The sequence below is a fragment of the Dermochelys coriacea genome, chromosome 7 (genome assembly GCF_009764565.3).
Source record: "Dermochelys coriacea isolate rDerCor1 chromosome 7, rDerCor1.pri.v4, whole genome shotgun sequence".
Classification (NCBI taxonomy): domain Eukaryota; kingdom Metazoa; phylum Chordata; order Testudines; family Dermochelyidae; genus Dermochelys; species Dermochelys coriacea.
In genome coordinates, this window is record NC_050074.1 from 103,314,931 (window position 1) to 103,331,744 (window position 16,814).

The following is a 16,814-nucleotide window of genomic DNA, read 5'->3' on the forward strand; positions in this document are numbered from 1 at the left end:
TTTCTTTTAAGTCATTTTCTGGCGATGAAAAGCAATCCTACCACAAAGCTTCACTTTTTGGCAGCTAAACCCTGCCTTACCCCAATCTGCACCTGGTGGACAAAGCATGAAGGGGCATATTAACGTTTAGGACACCTGGCACGTAAATACCTTGCAATGCTGGCTACAAAAGTGCCATGTAAACGTCTTTTCTCACTTTCGGGTGACATTGTAAATAAGAAGCGGGCAGCATTATCTCCCATAAACGTAAATAAACTTGTTTCTCTTAGTGATTGGCTCCACAAGAAGTAGGACTGAGTGGACTTGTAGGCTCTAAAGTTATACATTGTTTTATTTTTGAGCGTAGTTATGTAACAAAAAATCTACATTTTTAAATTGTGCTTTCATGATAGAGATTGCACTACCGTACTTATATAAGGTGAATTGAAAAATACTATTTTTATCATATTTATAGTGCAAATATTTGTAATAAAAATATAAAGTGACAATACACTTTGTATTCTGTGTTGTAATTCAAATCAATATATTTGAAAATGTTGAAAAATATCCAAAATATTTAATAAATTTCAATAGGTATTCTGTTTAACAGTGCAATTTAAAATGCAATTAATTGCAATTCATTTTTTTTAGTTTCTTTAATTAATCGTGTGAGTTAACTGCAATTAATCGACAGCCCCAATAAAAGTCAAATGGTGTATCTTGAAATCAGCATTGAGAAAAACAAGATTCTTTTAAGAAATTATCGTATTTGTTAAAAAAAACAATGCTTTTCTTCTCAGTGGTAGTCCGTTTTAGAGAGATGGAAGTATCACTGCAGAGGAGGGAGGGAAAGAATTTTCTAAAATGCCAAATTTCTAATAAGACCCAGGTCTCCCAATATGCATACCTGAAACTGCTTTCCATATAGAAACAACTTGCTCAAAATAAATGTACTTGAGATTTATTTGCTCATACTGGTAACTTTATAAAACAAAGAATTAAGATAACACATGCAATGTACTATACATTTGTAATTAAAGAGATTTTTAGGTGCTGACAGCTTCTCCCAACCCAGTAAGGATTTGCATGCTGAATCTTTTTCCACAATTACAAGCTTTTAATTGTTATACCTTACTTACCCATCAGAGCCAGGTCTGGAAGGGGTACTATCTGATGAGACAGATGATACTGATGCAACAGATAAAGGTCTTGAAGATGAAGGCATTGTGAATGATCGAACCATAGACCTTGGCCGACTGCCTCGTCTATCATCCAAACTTGAGGGCTACAACAAAGAAAAATATGATCTTATTCCTTTTAGAACACAACCTGAAATTTGAGTCATTATCATGTAATGCTGAATGGTTAAATGCTTCTTTTCCACCTAGAATTTTATGCTATTTCAGTTACAAAAAAATTATAATCACACAGATACTGTTACTAGATATATTTAAGGAAAAATGCAAACAGTTAGGCCCTGATTCAGGAAAGAATTTAAGCATATGCTTAATTTTAAACACAGGTATGACTCTGCAAGGCAGGGGACTACAACGCCCAACAGCTCCTCCTCACCCCTTGCACTTCCTATTCTTCTTGCCAGGTAAGGGGAAAGGCCCTGAACCAGGAAGTGGCTGGGCTGTGATTGGAAGCAGTGGCCACAAGGAAGCCAGGAGCTGAGGTCAACTGAAGCAGTGGCCACATGGAAACAGGAAGTTGGAGAGAAGTTGAAAACAGGAACAATATGGAGAGCTATGTGTGGAACAGGCTGTGACTGCCAGACATTACACCTGGGTGCAGGCTAGTGTGGGATTTATGGGGGAGCAGCAGTGGGTAGGCGGGGAGCCATTGCAGAGGGGCCCCAATGATAGACTCTAACTGAGTCTGGCTTGGAGACCTGCAAGGTCCTATTCGCATTGAGCAGAGTCTGGACTGAAGAGGCACTAGTAGGCCTAAAGAACCCGAATTCTCAACTGGACTGCCCTCTAGGGATGGAAACATTTACCATTATTGTACACTTTGCATGATAACTATTAAGCCTCTGTACCTAGGGTATTTGCAATCTTTCCCTCTCCTGCCAGTTCCACACAAAATAACCTTTCCCTTAACCATGTGTCTGAATGGTTACTGGGACTCACCAGGGCTACCAGCACCAACAACACCTAGATGTTGAAGCACCTACAGTTTCCTCCGAGTTGTGGTGCATGTGGCATGCTATTGGTACCCTAGTATATTCCAGCACTGAGTAACAGCAATAATGAGCCAAAGTTTTAAAAAACCACAAATATGGTATTGCTGTTAGCAGAGCCACTTTCACAGAATGACATCTAGGTTGAGAAGAAAATATTTAAACGTTTCTTATGCAGATGCTCTTTTATAGTTCTGAATATTTATACAAGCTTTGTTAGTCATTAATAACTGATATATGCATAAAATAATTGAACTCTTTTTCAGACAAAAATAAGAATCTCCTGCTGTTTAGTCACAGGTAGCTTTTCCACGCTGTCAACTACTGCAAAGTTGGCATTGTACAAGAAAGACAGAAGTGATAAAATTCCATCAATTCTTAGTAGTTGATCAGAGTGACACTGGCAAGATAACCCCAAATGGGTCTGACTTTCCAGTCGTCTCTTTGACAATGTTAATGTATATGACTGAAGCAAGTGACACAAGTATAATTAATGTCAATATCTCGTTTCTCCTTGGGAATAAATTACTATTTAGAGGTACAGTGCATCAAACATATCAAGCAGGGATTTAAGGACCATAAAGGGAACAACATTTACAAGGATACTAACAAGGCTGGTAAGCTTCAGATAGGATTTCTCTCTTCTCTAAATATGTCATTACCTTAACAACATCACCAGTATAGAAGGATCTGAAAATGAGTTTCTGAAGTCAGGGCTGTCATAGTCAAATTCATTGGCCCATTCTGCTCCCCTTGTGCTTCTGGGGATTTCCCTGGTGCACAGGCTCTCATGCCACTCATCCCACAGACTCCCAGAGTAGGATGTTTAGTCAGGGCAAAGAGTTGGTGTGGCTAGTGTGTGCTGTGCTCTTGCTATCTTCAGCTAGCATTTGTTCTCTTGGGGACTGTTGGCACCTAGCCCAGAATGTGCTAAGCTACAGTGGCACTGATCAAAGAATCCGAGAGCTATCCTGTTGTCCCACTCTATTGGGCCCAGTGGAAAACTGTCACAGCAACGATTCTGACTTAGTGTGTTTAAAATACACAATCTAAACACCTGTGTGATCCCCAGTAATAACAGAAATTCAGGGCCAGATCCTGATCCCAATGCCACAAGTGTCAATCTGGAGTAGCACCATCACTGGACATACAGTGCTGTAAATCCATCGTAACTGCGATCAGAATTTGATGCACTGAATCTTGGATATAATACTTTTAGGTTACACATTCCATGAATTACAGTTTGCCTTTTTCATACAAGGGACGTAATGTCAGGCTGCTCTTTCTAGTGGTGGAATCACCCTAGAATTAACCTTTAACAGACTTCTTTGCAAAATTTTCCTATGAGTGTTTCAATCGTTATTCACTAAGGACTAGGCTGTGGCTAGCTCTTTCATGGGATGCACTGTGTGGTGGGGTGGGATTAATGAACCACATCTTGCGCTGCCTCTGGTAAGGGCTATCCAAAATCTCAAACCTGTTGGGAGCTCCTGTCTGATTAATCCTACCTTACAGGTCCATACAAAGTTCAAAAATGGAATAGAGGGAGCCCTGTTTATTCTGTAGCTATGGAATTCACCCAATACTGCAGAATAATGCTCCAAATTCAGAATTTTCATTTTTAAATAATTATGGCTCTAGCCCTTATGGTTGCAGAGAGAGCCTTCAAAACATGAACCAAATGTAAACCACTGCAGCGACTTCTGCCTAAGTATGCAGACTACCTGATATAATAACTCTAAGGGCATGAACTGTCCCCAATCATCCCAAGTGGGGTGACTGTGGAATCTGGCTTTTTCCAAACTCCACAGACGTCAACATTTCACCATGGAATTCACCATTCTGCTGCAGCCAGGCATTCAATATTTTGTTTTGTCTCCTTGCCCTGCTGGGATCTGTCTGCTACTGTGTCTTACTCATCAGCTTTCCTTCTAACAAGGAGTTAGCTGGATTACCATGCATGCTCCCTAGAGTATGCCACAGAACTAGGCAGGAAGCCAGAGTCGGAGTACAGATTGCAGCCAGGCAGCTTGGGAACCAGAAGCATACACTGGCAAGCTGGGCTGCCTGCAGAACAATGTAGTAGTTAATGTTTCTTCAACTGGCGATTTTCCTTATTTTTAATGGTCTTGTTGATAGGAAATGCATTTGCGCAATCTTACAAATATATTAATTGTTTTTGTGGGGGAGTTTCTGTAAGTTTCAATTATTAGTGTACATTTTCTCTTGCTTGAAATTATTCTTTACAATTTCTGGGAAAATATTTACTTAAGCAATTTCTGATATTTGCTTTCTTGGAGACAAATCATATTTCGCTACAAGGTCACATCTTATCAAATTGTTGAGTAGATTCTCCCTTAATTTCTTTTTTCATGAGCTATTTGTGTGGTTACTACAGCTTGAAAACTAGTTAGCCATTTGGGACCAAGATGAACAATGCATGTTAACATAAAGAAGTAGACAAAATCTGAGTTTATTCACTCACTGGTATAGATTCATTTATATTTCTGATAAATACTGAACACATTCATGTATTTATTTTGTTTGTTTTTTTAAACCGTAACAAGAGGAAAAGACTGTACAGTGGACGTAAGTTTTATATAAGTCTTTCTTTTTCATTACAAATCTAACCAAGACCTACAACAAGGTTAAAGAATATTTATAACATTGATGGAGATTTTGATTCTGAGCCTGTCAATGCTACTCATATACAAGGCATAAGAGTTGGAACAGAAGCCTTCAACATACTTTCAGAACACAAATCCCAGCACAGTCAGTCCTAAGGTTAACTCTTTACTTGTATGTTACTGAATTTTTAAAATTTATTTATAAAACGTGCCCGCTTTGCATAATCTCCAAGTGCACTTACAGCTTTCAAAATACATTCTCGATTAATAACCTATGTGCAGGCTACAAGAGGTAGCACTTGAAACACTCTCTGCACTAAGCAGCAACACTCAGTCTTAAACAAAAACAAAATCTCTCTACTAACTAACCCCCTTTAATCAACAAGGTTCAAAAAGTGTAAGGGGACTTGCAAAATTTCTGTCTGCATCTTGAAGCTGAGGCAGAAGGGTGGCCAAAAATGATTTGCTCATGTTGGGAGAGTGCAAACTACAGTACTGAGGACATCCACTGAGAACAATCTACATCCCCCCCGTTCTCCTGAAATACAGTTTGGAGTTATAGTAGAATCATAGAATATCAGGGTTGGAAGAGACTTCAGGAGGTCATCTAGTCCAACCCCCTGCTCAAAGCAGGACCAATTCCCAATTTTTGCCCCAGATCCCTAAATGGCCCCCTCAAGGATTGAACTCAATTCTGGGTTTAGAAGCTCATGGGGTTGAGTACTGGCCATCCCTACTCTTTGTAGCCTGAGATTTACAAGTAAGGTCAAGGATGCAGTGTACTTAAGAGCAACAAGTCATTGCTGAGAATCTGCAGATACAGGACCCTGACTTATTGAAAAAAATGTAAAAAAGCCTTAGAACTAGCTTTGGAAGTGACACACTGTGATATTCCTTGATATGAACCTCTGACTTCAAAGAACAAATGCTTCAAAGATGTCAGAACCGCCTAGAGATTGTAACCTATGTAAAAGATCCTTAAAACCTGAACCCTTTGAAGGACTATATTGACTTCCAATGGACAGACCCTGGTATTTTAGGGTAAGTTTTTTATGCTGAGGAGTCGTGTTGATAAGGGTTTTTGAATGTTTTTTGGGACATTTGGCCACTTCTCCTAAGCACTGACAATTTAAGTGAAGTCTTTAGCTTGGCCCAATGCTCTAAAATACAATTGCTAGTCCAGAGGTAAATTAACCAAGTAGACCTATTCATCTAGCATAGTTACAGACAAAGGTACCTGTTGAAGCCCCTGATATATAACTATGCTTCAGAAGACAACCTTCTGGATGGGCATATTGTACAGGACAAAAACCTAGAAATCAGAAAGATATTATATTCTAATCTCAGGAGAGATACTCATTTGATGTGCAACACAAGGCAAGTCACTACACTTTCGTAAGACTACCAACATGGACAATTTTAGGGATGTTAAGAGAAATAAACCTCTGTCTAAAAATGAGTTTAAATACACCAGCACCACACCACCAAAACAAAATGAAATATATATCCCTTCAGATTCTTAATCACACTCTATTAAAACTGTTTTTTCTATATATTTATTTAATGACTGAAATGTGAATTACAGCAATTCTAAAAACAGATACTTTTTTAAATGTCAGATTTTGAGACAACTTACAATTGTTCTGATACCGTATTGCTTTTCCACTTTTTCTTTAAGCTGCTTAAAACAGGCCTCCATTCTCTCATGAAATGGCCTCAGTGCTTCAGTTACTTTCTCTCCATGAATTCGGATACCTTCTGCCAGGAATGGAATCTAAAGAATACAATTAGATGACAATGAATTTTCTGGTCTTCTCTCATAAAAGGAAATAGAGCAAGGGGGACTCTGCATATACTGTAAGGCTTCTAAGAGGAATATGAGATTTTTATGGAACACTAATAGCAACTAAAGCAGAACATGGTGATTTTTGGTACTATATATGATTTCATTTTCACTCTGTGTTGCGCATAGTCATTTAAAATTAATGTACGCATAATTTGCCAAGCAATTATAAGATACAGCTAAATTTATCAGGTTGAACAAATACCCCTTTATTTTATGGTTAAAAACCCCTCATACATACTGTACTTTAAATTTGACTCAAAAGCTAGACCAGTGATACTCAGTGGTTCAGGAGCCAAATTAGCAATCCAGATTACCCAAAAGAGCCACTGTTGTGTGAATTCATTGTTTCATTTACTATAGTACTACATATTCATATTTAAATAGAAAGATGGGAAATATGTAGTTTTTTTATATATATAATTCTCACAGCAAAATGACTGACCAAGTATTATTATTTTATCAACTACAATTGGTTAATAACATATTAAAAGCGTCCTGATTGGTTAATAATTAAATCATAGTGTTTTAATATAATGTGCTGCAAAGAGCTGCAGGAGACACATTGAAGAGCCACTTGCGAGCCTGAGTCTGAGTATCACTGAGCTACACTATTAATATCAGCCCCACCAGGTTTCATGGGAATAAACAGCAGAGAAAAACAATTTTCATATCTATTTCTGTTTAACACATGCTATTTATTAAACCCTGTGTTACCAGGAAAAAAAATCTTAAGATATTGTACACAACATATTTGTTAAGAAAACATACAGATCTACATACCAAAAATGATAATATTTTTCATCATAAATTGAGTTTTCAGTGATTTTTAATAGAGGTGGTGGTGAGAATAAATTAATTCCCTTTTATAACTGAAAATAATAATTTATCTGCAAGGCTGTGTCACAAAATATCCATGCCAACACAAGGTTATATAATTAGTTCATAGTGTGGAGGTGTAGCTGACTTTTTAAAATGTTTAAAGAGAGACATTTTCATTCCCACAGCAACACAGAAGAATCCGATAGTAGGTCTATCTCATGTTTAAGAAAAATATTTCCTTTTCCAGATCAGCTCCAACCTACACAGTGCTCTGGTTCTGAGTCAGATATTCTTTGCAGCAATCAAGCTAAGAGGTTTTCTCTTAATAATTCATAATTAAACTGTAATACTGATTAAAAACAGATTTTTCTAATATGACGGATCAGCAATCTAAATGAGCAGACTTATTAGTAAGGAGGATAAGAAGTACACAATTAAATTACATGTGAACAAATTTAAGAAATCTTATCCAGATGAATCCATGAATAAAACACATTTTGTGCTATTTAATAGCACACAGCTGTTGCTTCTCTTGGCACTCTTCAAAAAAATACAATATTTCTACAATACAAATACAATATGTCTACTCTATCTACTTTTATTTATAATCCATATTGATTTGTACTCAGTAGCAAAAATATTAAACTTTAGAATGGTCTTGTTCCTAATTTTCTGTCTACAATAAATGAATCTCAGTTCCCCTCGGGCCAACTAAGGAGTGCATTGGCTCATTTGTTTTTCTTCACTATAAGAGAATGGGTCGACTTGGGCAACATATCTTAAAATTTATAAATATATTTTTGCAGCGGTCTACTGTAGTTTGCAGCGCATATGTTGGTGGGGGGAGTGTATGTTAAGCATTCTCTTTAATTATGATGGAGACTAGCAGATGAGCTGGTTCCAGTGGACAATGGATATAGTCAAACCTGTGTGAAGTTCCTTGATGTTCAAGAGCAGCTGAACAAGGAAGATTAGCAGCCAAGTCTGTCTGAACTAGTCCAGGCTAGTTTTGAGAACATGAGCACCTTGCATCCAGAGCTTAATGACACTGGATTAAAGGGTTTGCTAAGCAAAATTTGCAGGGCACAGACATGAGAGAAGACCAGATATGCCTGAGAGCAAGGAAACAAGGAAGACAGAGCTGTTTCTTAGATGAACAGGGCTGAATTTAAGAACTTGATGGTGTCTTAATTTGGGTTTCTGAAAGTGGAATTATTTTGTGCAGTTTTGACCACCTCTTTTCAAGGTAACCAGCACTTGTGTACATTTTGTCTTCAATTTCTCTTCCAAGAGAAACTGACCTACCCCAAATCCTAATGCTGCAAGGACCATCTTTTCTCCCTCGCCCAAAAGGAGACAGGTGGGTCTGATTAGCAGTGGTGTAGAATTTTGATAAGGGGTATCTGTGTGTGTAAGGCAAGGGGGCGAGGGTTAATTGAATGTTATGTTGTTGCCAAGTTATTTGACCTTAGAGAAATGATCAGTTTATTTATTGGCATATTTTAAAAGATTGTGAAGGGTGCCAAAGCTTTAGATAAGTGGTCTATGTATCCATATATTATTTATGCCATAATATATTTTTCCTTATCCTCTATTTTTAAAAGTTTATCATGGCTCTAGCTGCCATTACTTCTTAATATCATTCCATTATGTACTACAGATGGGGTTCTGGGTTTTGGTTTAAACAGAAAACTACCAATAAAATCACACTGATTCTATTTTTTAAAATAATTGAGCACCTATGAAATGGAAAATTTTACAAGAAAGGGATTTTTTTTTAACTTTGCATGTTGTATGCTGTAATTCACTTTCACTGGTATGGGAAGGGTACAGAAATAATTCTTTGTGCTGTGTACTAGTCTTGATGTGCTCTAAGTATAATGGCTAGAAGTTGAGTGACTATTGCACTGAGATGAACTTCATTACTGTCATGTGCTATTTCAGATCTAAATGATACTGTCAAATAAAACGATCTGATATTTCTAGGAAGTGAAAAGGCACAAAATTAGACAAAAATAAACACCTTAAATGAATACAATAGATATAAAAATACAATAGATATAAAAACTAGAATATTAATGGTTGAGAAACACAGTCATTTCCCATGAGAGAAATACCATGGTATTTCATAGGATTTTCATGAATTTAAAATAATGTTCAAACACCTGAAGTTTGGATGTTTTTGTTGTGACTGTTTTACACGGTACTAATTTAGGGTAGTAGCTTGAAGTACACATTAACAGAAGGCACCAGACTACATGGAAGCACTGAAAAATGAAGTTCTCATCCACGATTTAAGTAAAGCCTGGAATGCAACACTGAATTTTTCCCACACGTTGCTCCATCTCTCTGTATTTCCAACCTGTTCTTTAAGGGCCTCTCCAGAGAGTAGTGCCAATTTTGAGACTGAGCCTAGAACAGTGGTCACCAATCTGTAGATCATGATCGACTCTCCCAGTTGATCACTATTTCCGGCCACTAAAAGTCTGGTGATATAGTGGGGAGGGGGTCAGGGGTCTCCGTGCGCTGTTCCTGCCTGCCAGCATCACCCCTGCAGCTCCCATTGGCCAGGAATGGGGAACTGTGGCAAATGGGAGCTGCAGGGGCGGTGCCTGTAGACAGAGGCAGCGCACAGAGCCACGTGCTCCCCCACAGGAACGGCGTGGGTCTGAGGAAGGCAGAGAGCCTGCCTTAGCCTCGCTGCACCGCTGCCAGGGAGTGACCTGAGGTAAGTGCCACCCAGCAGGAGCCCACAGCCCAATCCCAAGCCCTAAGCCCCCTCCAGAGCATGCACCCCATAACCCCTCCTACACCCCAACACTGTCCCAGCCCAGAGCCCCCTCCTACACCCAAACTACCTCCCAGAGCTTGTATCCCTCACCCCTTCCTGCGCCCCAACCCTCTGCCCCAGGCTCAGCCCAGAGCCCCCTCCTACACTCCAAACCCCTCAGCCCCAGCCCAGAGCCCACCCCCCCTCCTGAAACTAAACCCCCTGCCCCAGCCCAGTGAACGTGAGTGAGGGTGGGGAGAGCAAGCAACAGAGGGAGGGGAGAAGGAGTGGGGTGGAGCCTCGGCGAAGGGGCGGGGTAGATCCTAGGTTGCACTTAAATTCAAAAAGTGACCTTGTGTGTAAACAGGTTGGAGACCACTGACCTAGAAGGTACCCAGGAATGAGGCCTTAATCTTTTGCCTCTTTCTCTCTCACGCTTTCTCTCAACAAAGATTACATTTCAACTAAAGAGTATCAATTAAAGATTATTAAAGATTACTTGTTTCCGGTGGTGCCCATGCACACAAGTTACTGCATAAGATGATCATCTTACTGCCAACACTTATATTTAAAAATAAGAATATACAATGAAAAAACTTGTATTCTGTTCCAAATACATGTTTTATTTTACTTTCCAAATAGAAGGCACCATCTCTACCCTGAAGAGGTTGTTTTCCAAAAGACAAATGAGACAAAGGGAAGGTGAAGGGGTGCAACACTACAAACAAAATAGTTATGGAGGTAATTGGCAACATTCGACATCATAATGTTTTATTAACACAATGATCTATATTGGATATCAAATCTCTGAGCACCTATAATATGCTCAGTTGAGATACAGAAACCTATTTATTAGGAATTGGACTGAGACTGCCAACTTACTGTGTTTCATATTGGCCAACGGATACCTATTGCTGAGCTGGAGATGAAGTCAAACTAGTGATTTAATGGAAAAAGGCTCTATACTGTATCTCTCTCCAGTCCCTTGAGCCATCTTGTTCCTTATGTGAAATAGTGTTTAAAAGTTTTCTTTAACCTGCCACCTTTTCTATGAAGTTATGCTATTTGAAAAAGTTTTCAGAAACGTTTTAGGAATCATGACCACTCTAATTTTATATCAGGTAGTTTCAAAATTATTCCTTTTGGTTTTTGATTTTTATCACTTATTGGTGACAGTTTCAGAAAAATATTTGTTTGTATTAATCTCTTGTCTTTAAATTGCTCTGCTTCTATCATACTTGGAACTAAACTGGTGACAAGAAAGTTGTGTGTATTTTTAAACATGTTGACAAAACAAAACTTGCAGATTTTAAATAATGCAATACATTTTCCAGTGTTTATTCTTATTTTAATGTATACGTGTTTCCAGCAGGATGATCCTCTTTTCGGGTAAAATGTGTTCATGAGCACCAATACAATTCATTTTTAATATGGTCATTACGGGCAATGACAGTACTGACATGAAGTTACTCTCTTGGGATCAAATTATTTTCCTCTCTAGAATCTGAACTCTCTAAAATCCAATCTACTGTAAACCTTACAGGGGAACAACAACAATAAAAAAATCAATAAAACTTTTGCAGACCAAACTAGTGTTTGTTCTGCAATATTTTTTTGGCCTTTCGAGGATTTTTGAATTTTGTATCTTTGGTCTCTACTACATCTAAATTTGAATCCTCTAGAAATTTAAATTATTTCATTTATAATAAAGACAGAATTGAATATAAAACACTATAATATACTTTTTTCTGGGTAAAAACATTTCTAGTCACATCTGTGGATTTTTATCATAAAATTATTCTGAGGCCAATGAAAAAATATCAGAGTACAGCCTTCCAAGAAAACTAGAATGTGGTTTCCTGTTTTTCCTGAAATGTATTCTTTGGAAGACAGAAATGTAGCTCTTCACAGAGGAAGGATGATACTATGTTTAAGGCACAGGACTTGGAGATCTGGGTCCTATTTCTGGTTCATTACAAATATCTGTGACACCTCTTAAGTTATTTAAAGTATGTTTCTTCTATGAACAGTGATTGTAAAAATGGCATTGTAGAGTTCCACTATATATATATATATAAATATCATAATATATAATGTATCATCTGTGTGTCTGTATGTGTATATATATTTAATATATATATATATATATATATATATATATATATATATTATATAATTGTAATATATATCTACAGACATCCATACACATATTACAATTTTGTAAGGTGCGCTGGGAATGACGCAAAGGCTTCGCGGACACTCTTGTCCATTTACTATACATTTTGTGTATACGTGACTTTAATCAACTATCTGTCATACACAGTATAGAGTACTACAAGATGCTACATATGCACATCTGTGGTTGTAGAAAAAAAAATATAATATATATATTATTTGGAGAAACAATAAGTGATCATGTAAACAGACAACATTATAAAGCATTTGCACAAGGAGACAGACTTACAGTTGAACATGTAACCTAGGGATTTAAATTCTGAGTTCTTAAACTGTAAGGCTTGAATCCTCTTAATTTAGTTTTTATTGTAATTCTTTATTAATTTAGCACTATACTGGAAAAAATTAGACTAAATTTACAACAGAATTGGCCAACACAATCATAAGATATTGAGTCATTTGAAAGTGAGAGAGAGTATTTATATCTCTAAACTGGTAACAGGAGAAACTATGTAATAAAAAATGGGTTAATAATGTTAGTCACTTGTGGGATTATCAAATGACAAACTATGTCAGATTTGAAAAGATGAACTTTAGCTCATGTTCCAAGACAGTCTAAATGCCACGGAAATGTATACACTAGGGTGAATGGACTGATGCCTGAATTTTGTCACAAGTGACAGCAGGCTGCCTTTGTATGCCACTTGGCCCAGGCATGATTTGAATTAGACAGTTTACCTGCCATGCTATGAGGTCCTTTAGTTTTTCTATCTTTTCGTGATCTTCTGGATGCTCATGCATATATTTTTCAGTAAAAAAAGCCTAATGAAAACAGAAAAATACCAGTTATTTCAGAAAATGATTGAACATTTACTATCTAGGAAGGCTTTTAGTTATAGCAAAGGAAAATGAATCAAACCAAAAGATTTTGTTAAAAAATATCAGTAATAACATGTCTGCAAATACATAATTAAAAGCAATGAATGACAATTTAATAGTGCCTGAGATCATGATATCATCCTTTGGGGGCAGTAAAGTAGGGGGAAGAATATTATCATATGTTGCTCAACACTGAGCCCTCTGGTCAAGCAAGAAGTACTGCTGAAGGGTTCTGCTTAGTCCTCCTCATCTGCAATTATGGGTATTGTGCCCAAGTGCAATTTTGGGGGTCACCAGGAAGATTAGTTAAATTTTGAAGCCTACAATACATGTTGCAGCACAACAACATGATTTACATTCCACAATACTATATATCAGAATCCAGTGGTTTAGGCGTCCTATGTAGGTAAAGTAGGCCAGGGATATTGGAGGCCGGAAGAGTTCTTCCGATAACAGGTCAAAGAGTGCAAATCACGTGTCTCCTTTAGTTATCTTACAAAAACTTATTGCCTACATACAGCAGTTTGAATAGGCACTAATATAGTTTTTACATTTTCACCATTTTTATACTAAGCTCTCGTGTATATATTTATCAGACTAGGTCTGTGATAAGCAGCTGAAGCCATTCAAATATATTTGGATGGACTATATATTAACTAATATATAATAATAAGGCACTTTCACTAAATTAATCCCAATTACTTTTAGTTCATAGATATTAAGGCAGGAAGAGACAACTGGTCATACTAGATGATCAAGTAATATAACACAGGCCATAGAATTTCACCCAGTAATACCTGCATGAGCTCCAATAAATTTCAGTTGAACTACAAGCATAAATTTTATAAAGTTATCAAATCTTCATTTAAAGATTTCAAATGATGGAATTTACCACACCTCTTGGGAAATTGGTCCAATGGTTAATAACCCTCACTGTTTCTCTTTCTTCAACCCACAGAATTCCTTTATAAATATCACCCATTTATAATATACTCAAGACGTGGAAAATTTTAGCTTTCCAAAACTGACCTATAATGCATAAGTTTACTCATGCACGCGTACACACCACACACACTTGATTAGATTCCGTGACCAAACAAAGCTAATTTTGAACATACCTTTTCATAGTTCGTGAATCCTCCCATGACTGCAGGATCCACAATGCCATTAAGTAGCATAGAGAGGGGGTTAATAGGTAGATCTGCATCATTCAAATGTTGTTGAACCATATTATTGATCTTATCATTTGTTAACTGCATAGTTTCTATTGCATTTTCCAGTGGACTGATTTCAACCTAAAAGAACAGCACAAAAATAAGTTTTAATTACTGGTCCAGTAGCCATGTAGCAGGCCACGGTTGAATAGTTTGCTCCCCACAAAACCATCCCAATGATAACTAATAGATTTTAGAGTGAAAGAGGAATTTTAGTCAATAGCTGCAAGAAGGTGCTGTTTCTACTAGGCAAGATATATAGTGTCAATACTGCAGTAACTGATATGAGATAAATAGATAAAAGGTTTACTATTTTTCACTCTTACAGCATAATTACTGCATAGACCAAGGCTCTCAGAAAGATGAAGCAAGTCTAAAACATTGGAATTGCTTGAGCCCAAGTGAGCTTCTTGTGAGATACTGAGGAAAATTATGCATATGACGACTTATGGACAAGCAGCTCTTCGTGGATACAGAAGAGTGATCCAGACACCATTATGGTAACAGCAGAGCCAGCATCTTGGACTGGATTGTCTGATGGACTTTGAAGATGTGCTCTTCAGATACTCAGATATTAAAAAGGAAGAAGGTACTTCTATGTGGCTTTTGCAGTAACTGGTAGCCTTTCAGGAAGTTGTATTAAATATGTTGTAAAAAAGGCCATCATATTTGTCCAGCAGGTACCACTGTCTTCATTCTATTTTGGATAATTAAACCAAAAAGATGCTTTCTTCCCATACAAAATGGGAAATGACTGCCTAGGAAGGAGTACTGCGGAAAGGGATCTGGGGGTCATAATGGTTCACAAGCTAAATATGAGTCAACAGTGTAATGCTGTTTCAAAAAAAGCAAACATAATTCTGGGATGTATTAGCAGATTGGACATTCGGAAAAACTTCCTGTCAGAGTCGTTAAGCACTGGAAGAATTCCCTAGGGAGGTTGTGGAATCTTCATCATTGGGGATTTTAAGAGCAGGTTGGACAAACACCTGTCAGGGATGGTCTAGATAATACTTAGTCCTGCCATGAGTGCAGGGGACTCTGGACTAGGTCCCTTACAGTTCTATGATTCTATTCCATGGTCTAAAGTTATTACATTGTTTAAAGTAGGGGTCCTCAAACGCTTTAATAAGGTGAATCGGTTCTTAATATAGAGATTGCATTATATGCACCTCCCTCCCATTTGAAATCATATGGATCACATCCCATCATTTGTGATCAGATACATCCTTTTGGCAATTACAGCAGTTGATTATGCCTAAAAGTAATATCTGGAAAATATTTAAAATATAGCTAAAATACATATTAATGTGACTAAATACCCTGTATGAGGAGAGCAAGCTCTCTACAGACCACCAGCAATACCCTTAGTTATCCACTCACCACATTTTGGAAGTCTCTCAATTAAAGAGTGTTAAAGTTCTAGCCTATTTATACAAAAAATGTTGTGGTAGGAATGAAAAGGTGTGTGATGGGGGTTAATTGCGGCCTGTTAGGAAAATGCAAGTGTATAGTTGATTACACTCTAATTTACATAAACTCTACATAAATGAAGCATTTCTAGCTAGCTATCAGTTGCTTAGCATGCTTCTGAGAGCCACTTATAATAAAATTTCTTTAGTTGTCACTCTTACACCTGCTATTTGATTAAATCAAGTCTGTTTTAATTACAATTTTTAAAGTGTGTTTTGAGCATTATTTTAGAATTCAAGGTTTCATGACAAATGACTCTGCTAAGTTTGTACACACAAACTTTTAAAATCAATACTGAACTTGTAAATCTGGTTTCAAACCAGAAACCTGATTTTAGAAATTATGCTCATCCATAATATACTGGAGAAACACCAGTATATTATCTGTGAGTCCAATTAAAATTTCAGAGCTCAAATTTTAACATATTCAAATACTCACAACAACCTGTTTGCAAACAATCTACAGACCAAGAAGTATTAGTAAAAGTGAAGCAAATAATTTCAAACAACAAATTAAAGGACATCATAAGCTGCTATTAGTTATTTATAAAAAGAAAAAAATTAAATCATCTATTAAATTATTTAATCCTCTCTAGTCAAATGATTTGATGTGGCATCAACCCTTTATTTAAAATGGAGTTTTCTAGTTCTATCAACAACTTATAAAATATTCAAAGGAGTTTCATTCATTGTGCTCTGCAATGTACCCAGAGTATTTATATCAGGAATTAAAATGTTGTGTTATAGAGGTGCAAGATTTGCAATTATGCTGATGGAATTTTACCTGATACGAATGTTTATGTACAGCTAATAACTGCTTTTGTAGTAAATAGATCTTACATAGTAGG

At 37.0% G+C, this 16,814-nt stretch overlaps 1 protein-coding gene across 1 annotated transcript in view; it reads right to left on the minus strand.

Moving 5' to 3' along the window:
• Positions 1–16,814, minus strand: part of DOCK1 (dedicator of cytokinesis 1) — a 578,721-nt gene that overhangs the window by 35,525 nt on the left and 526,382 nt on the right. The window contains 4 exon segments of the mRNA XM_038408546.2: positions 1,119–1,264; positions 6,428–6,565; positions 13,140–13,223; positions 14,399–14,575. Coding sequence (XP_038264474.1) covers positions 1,119–1,264; positions 6,428–6,565; positions 13,140–13,223; positions 14,399–14,575 — 545 coding nt within the window.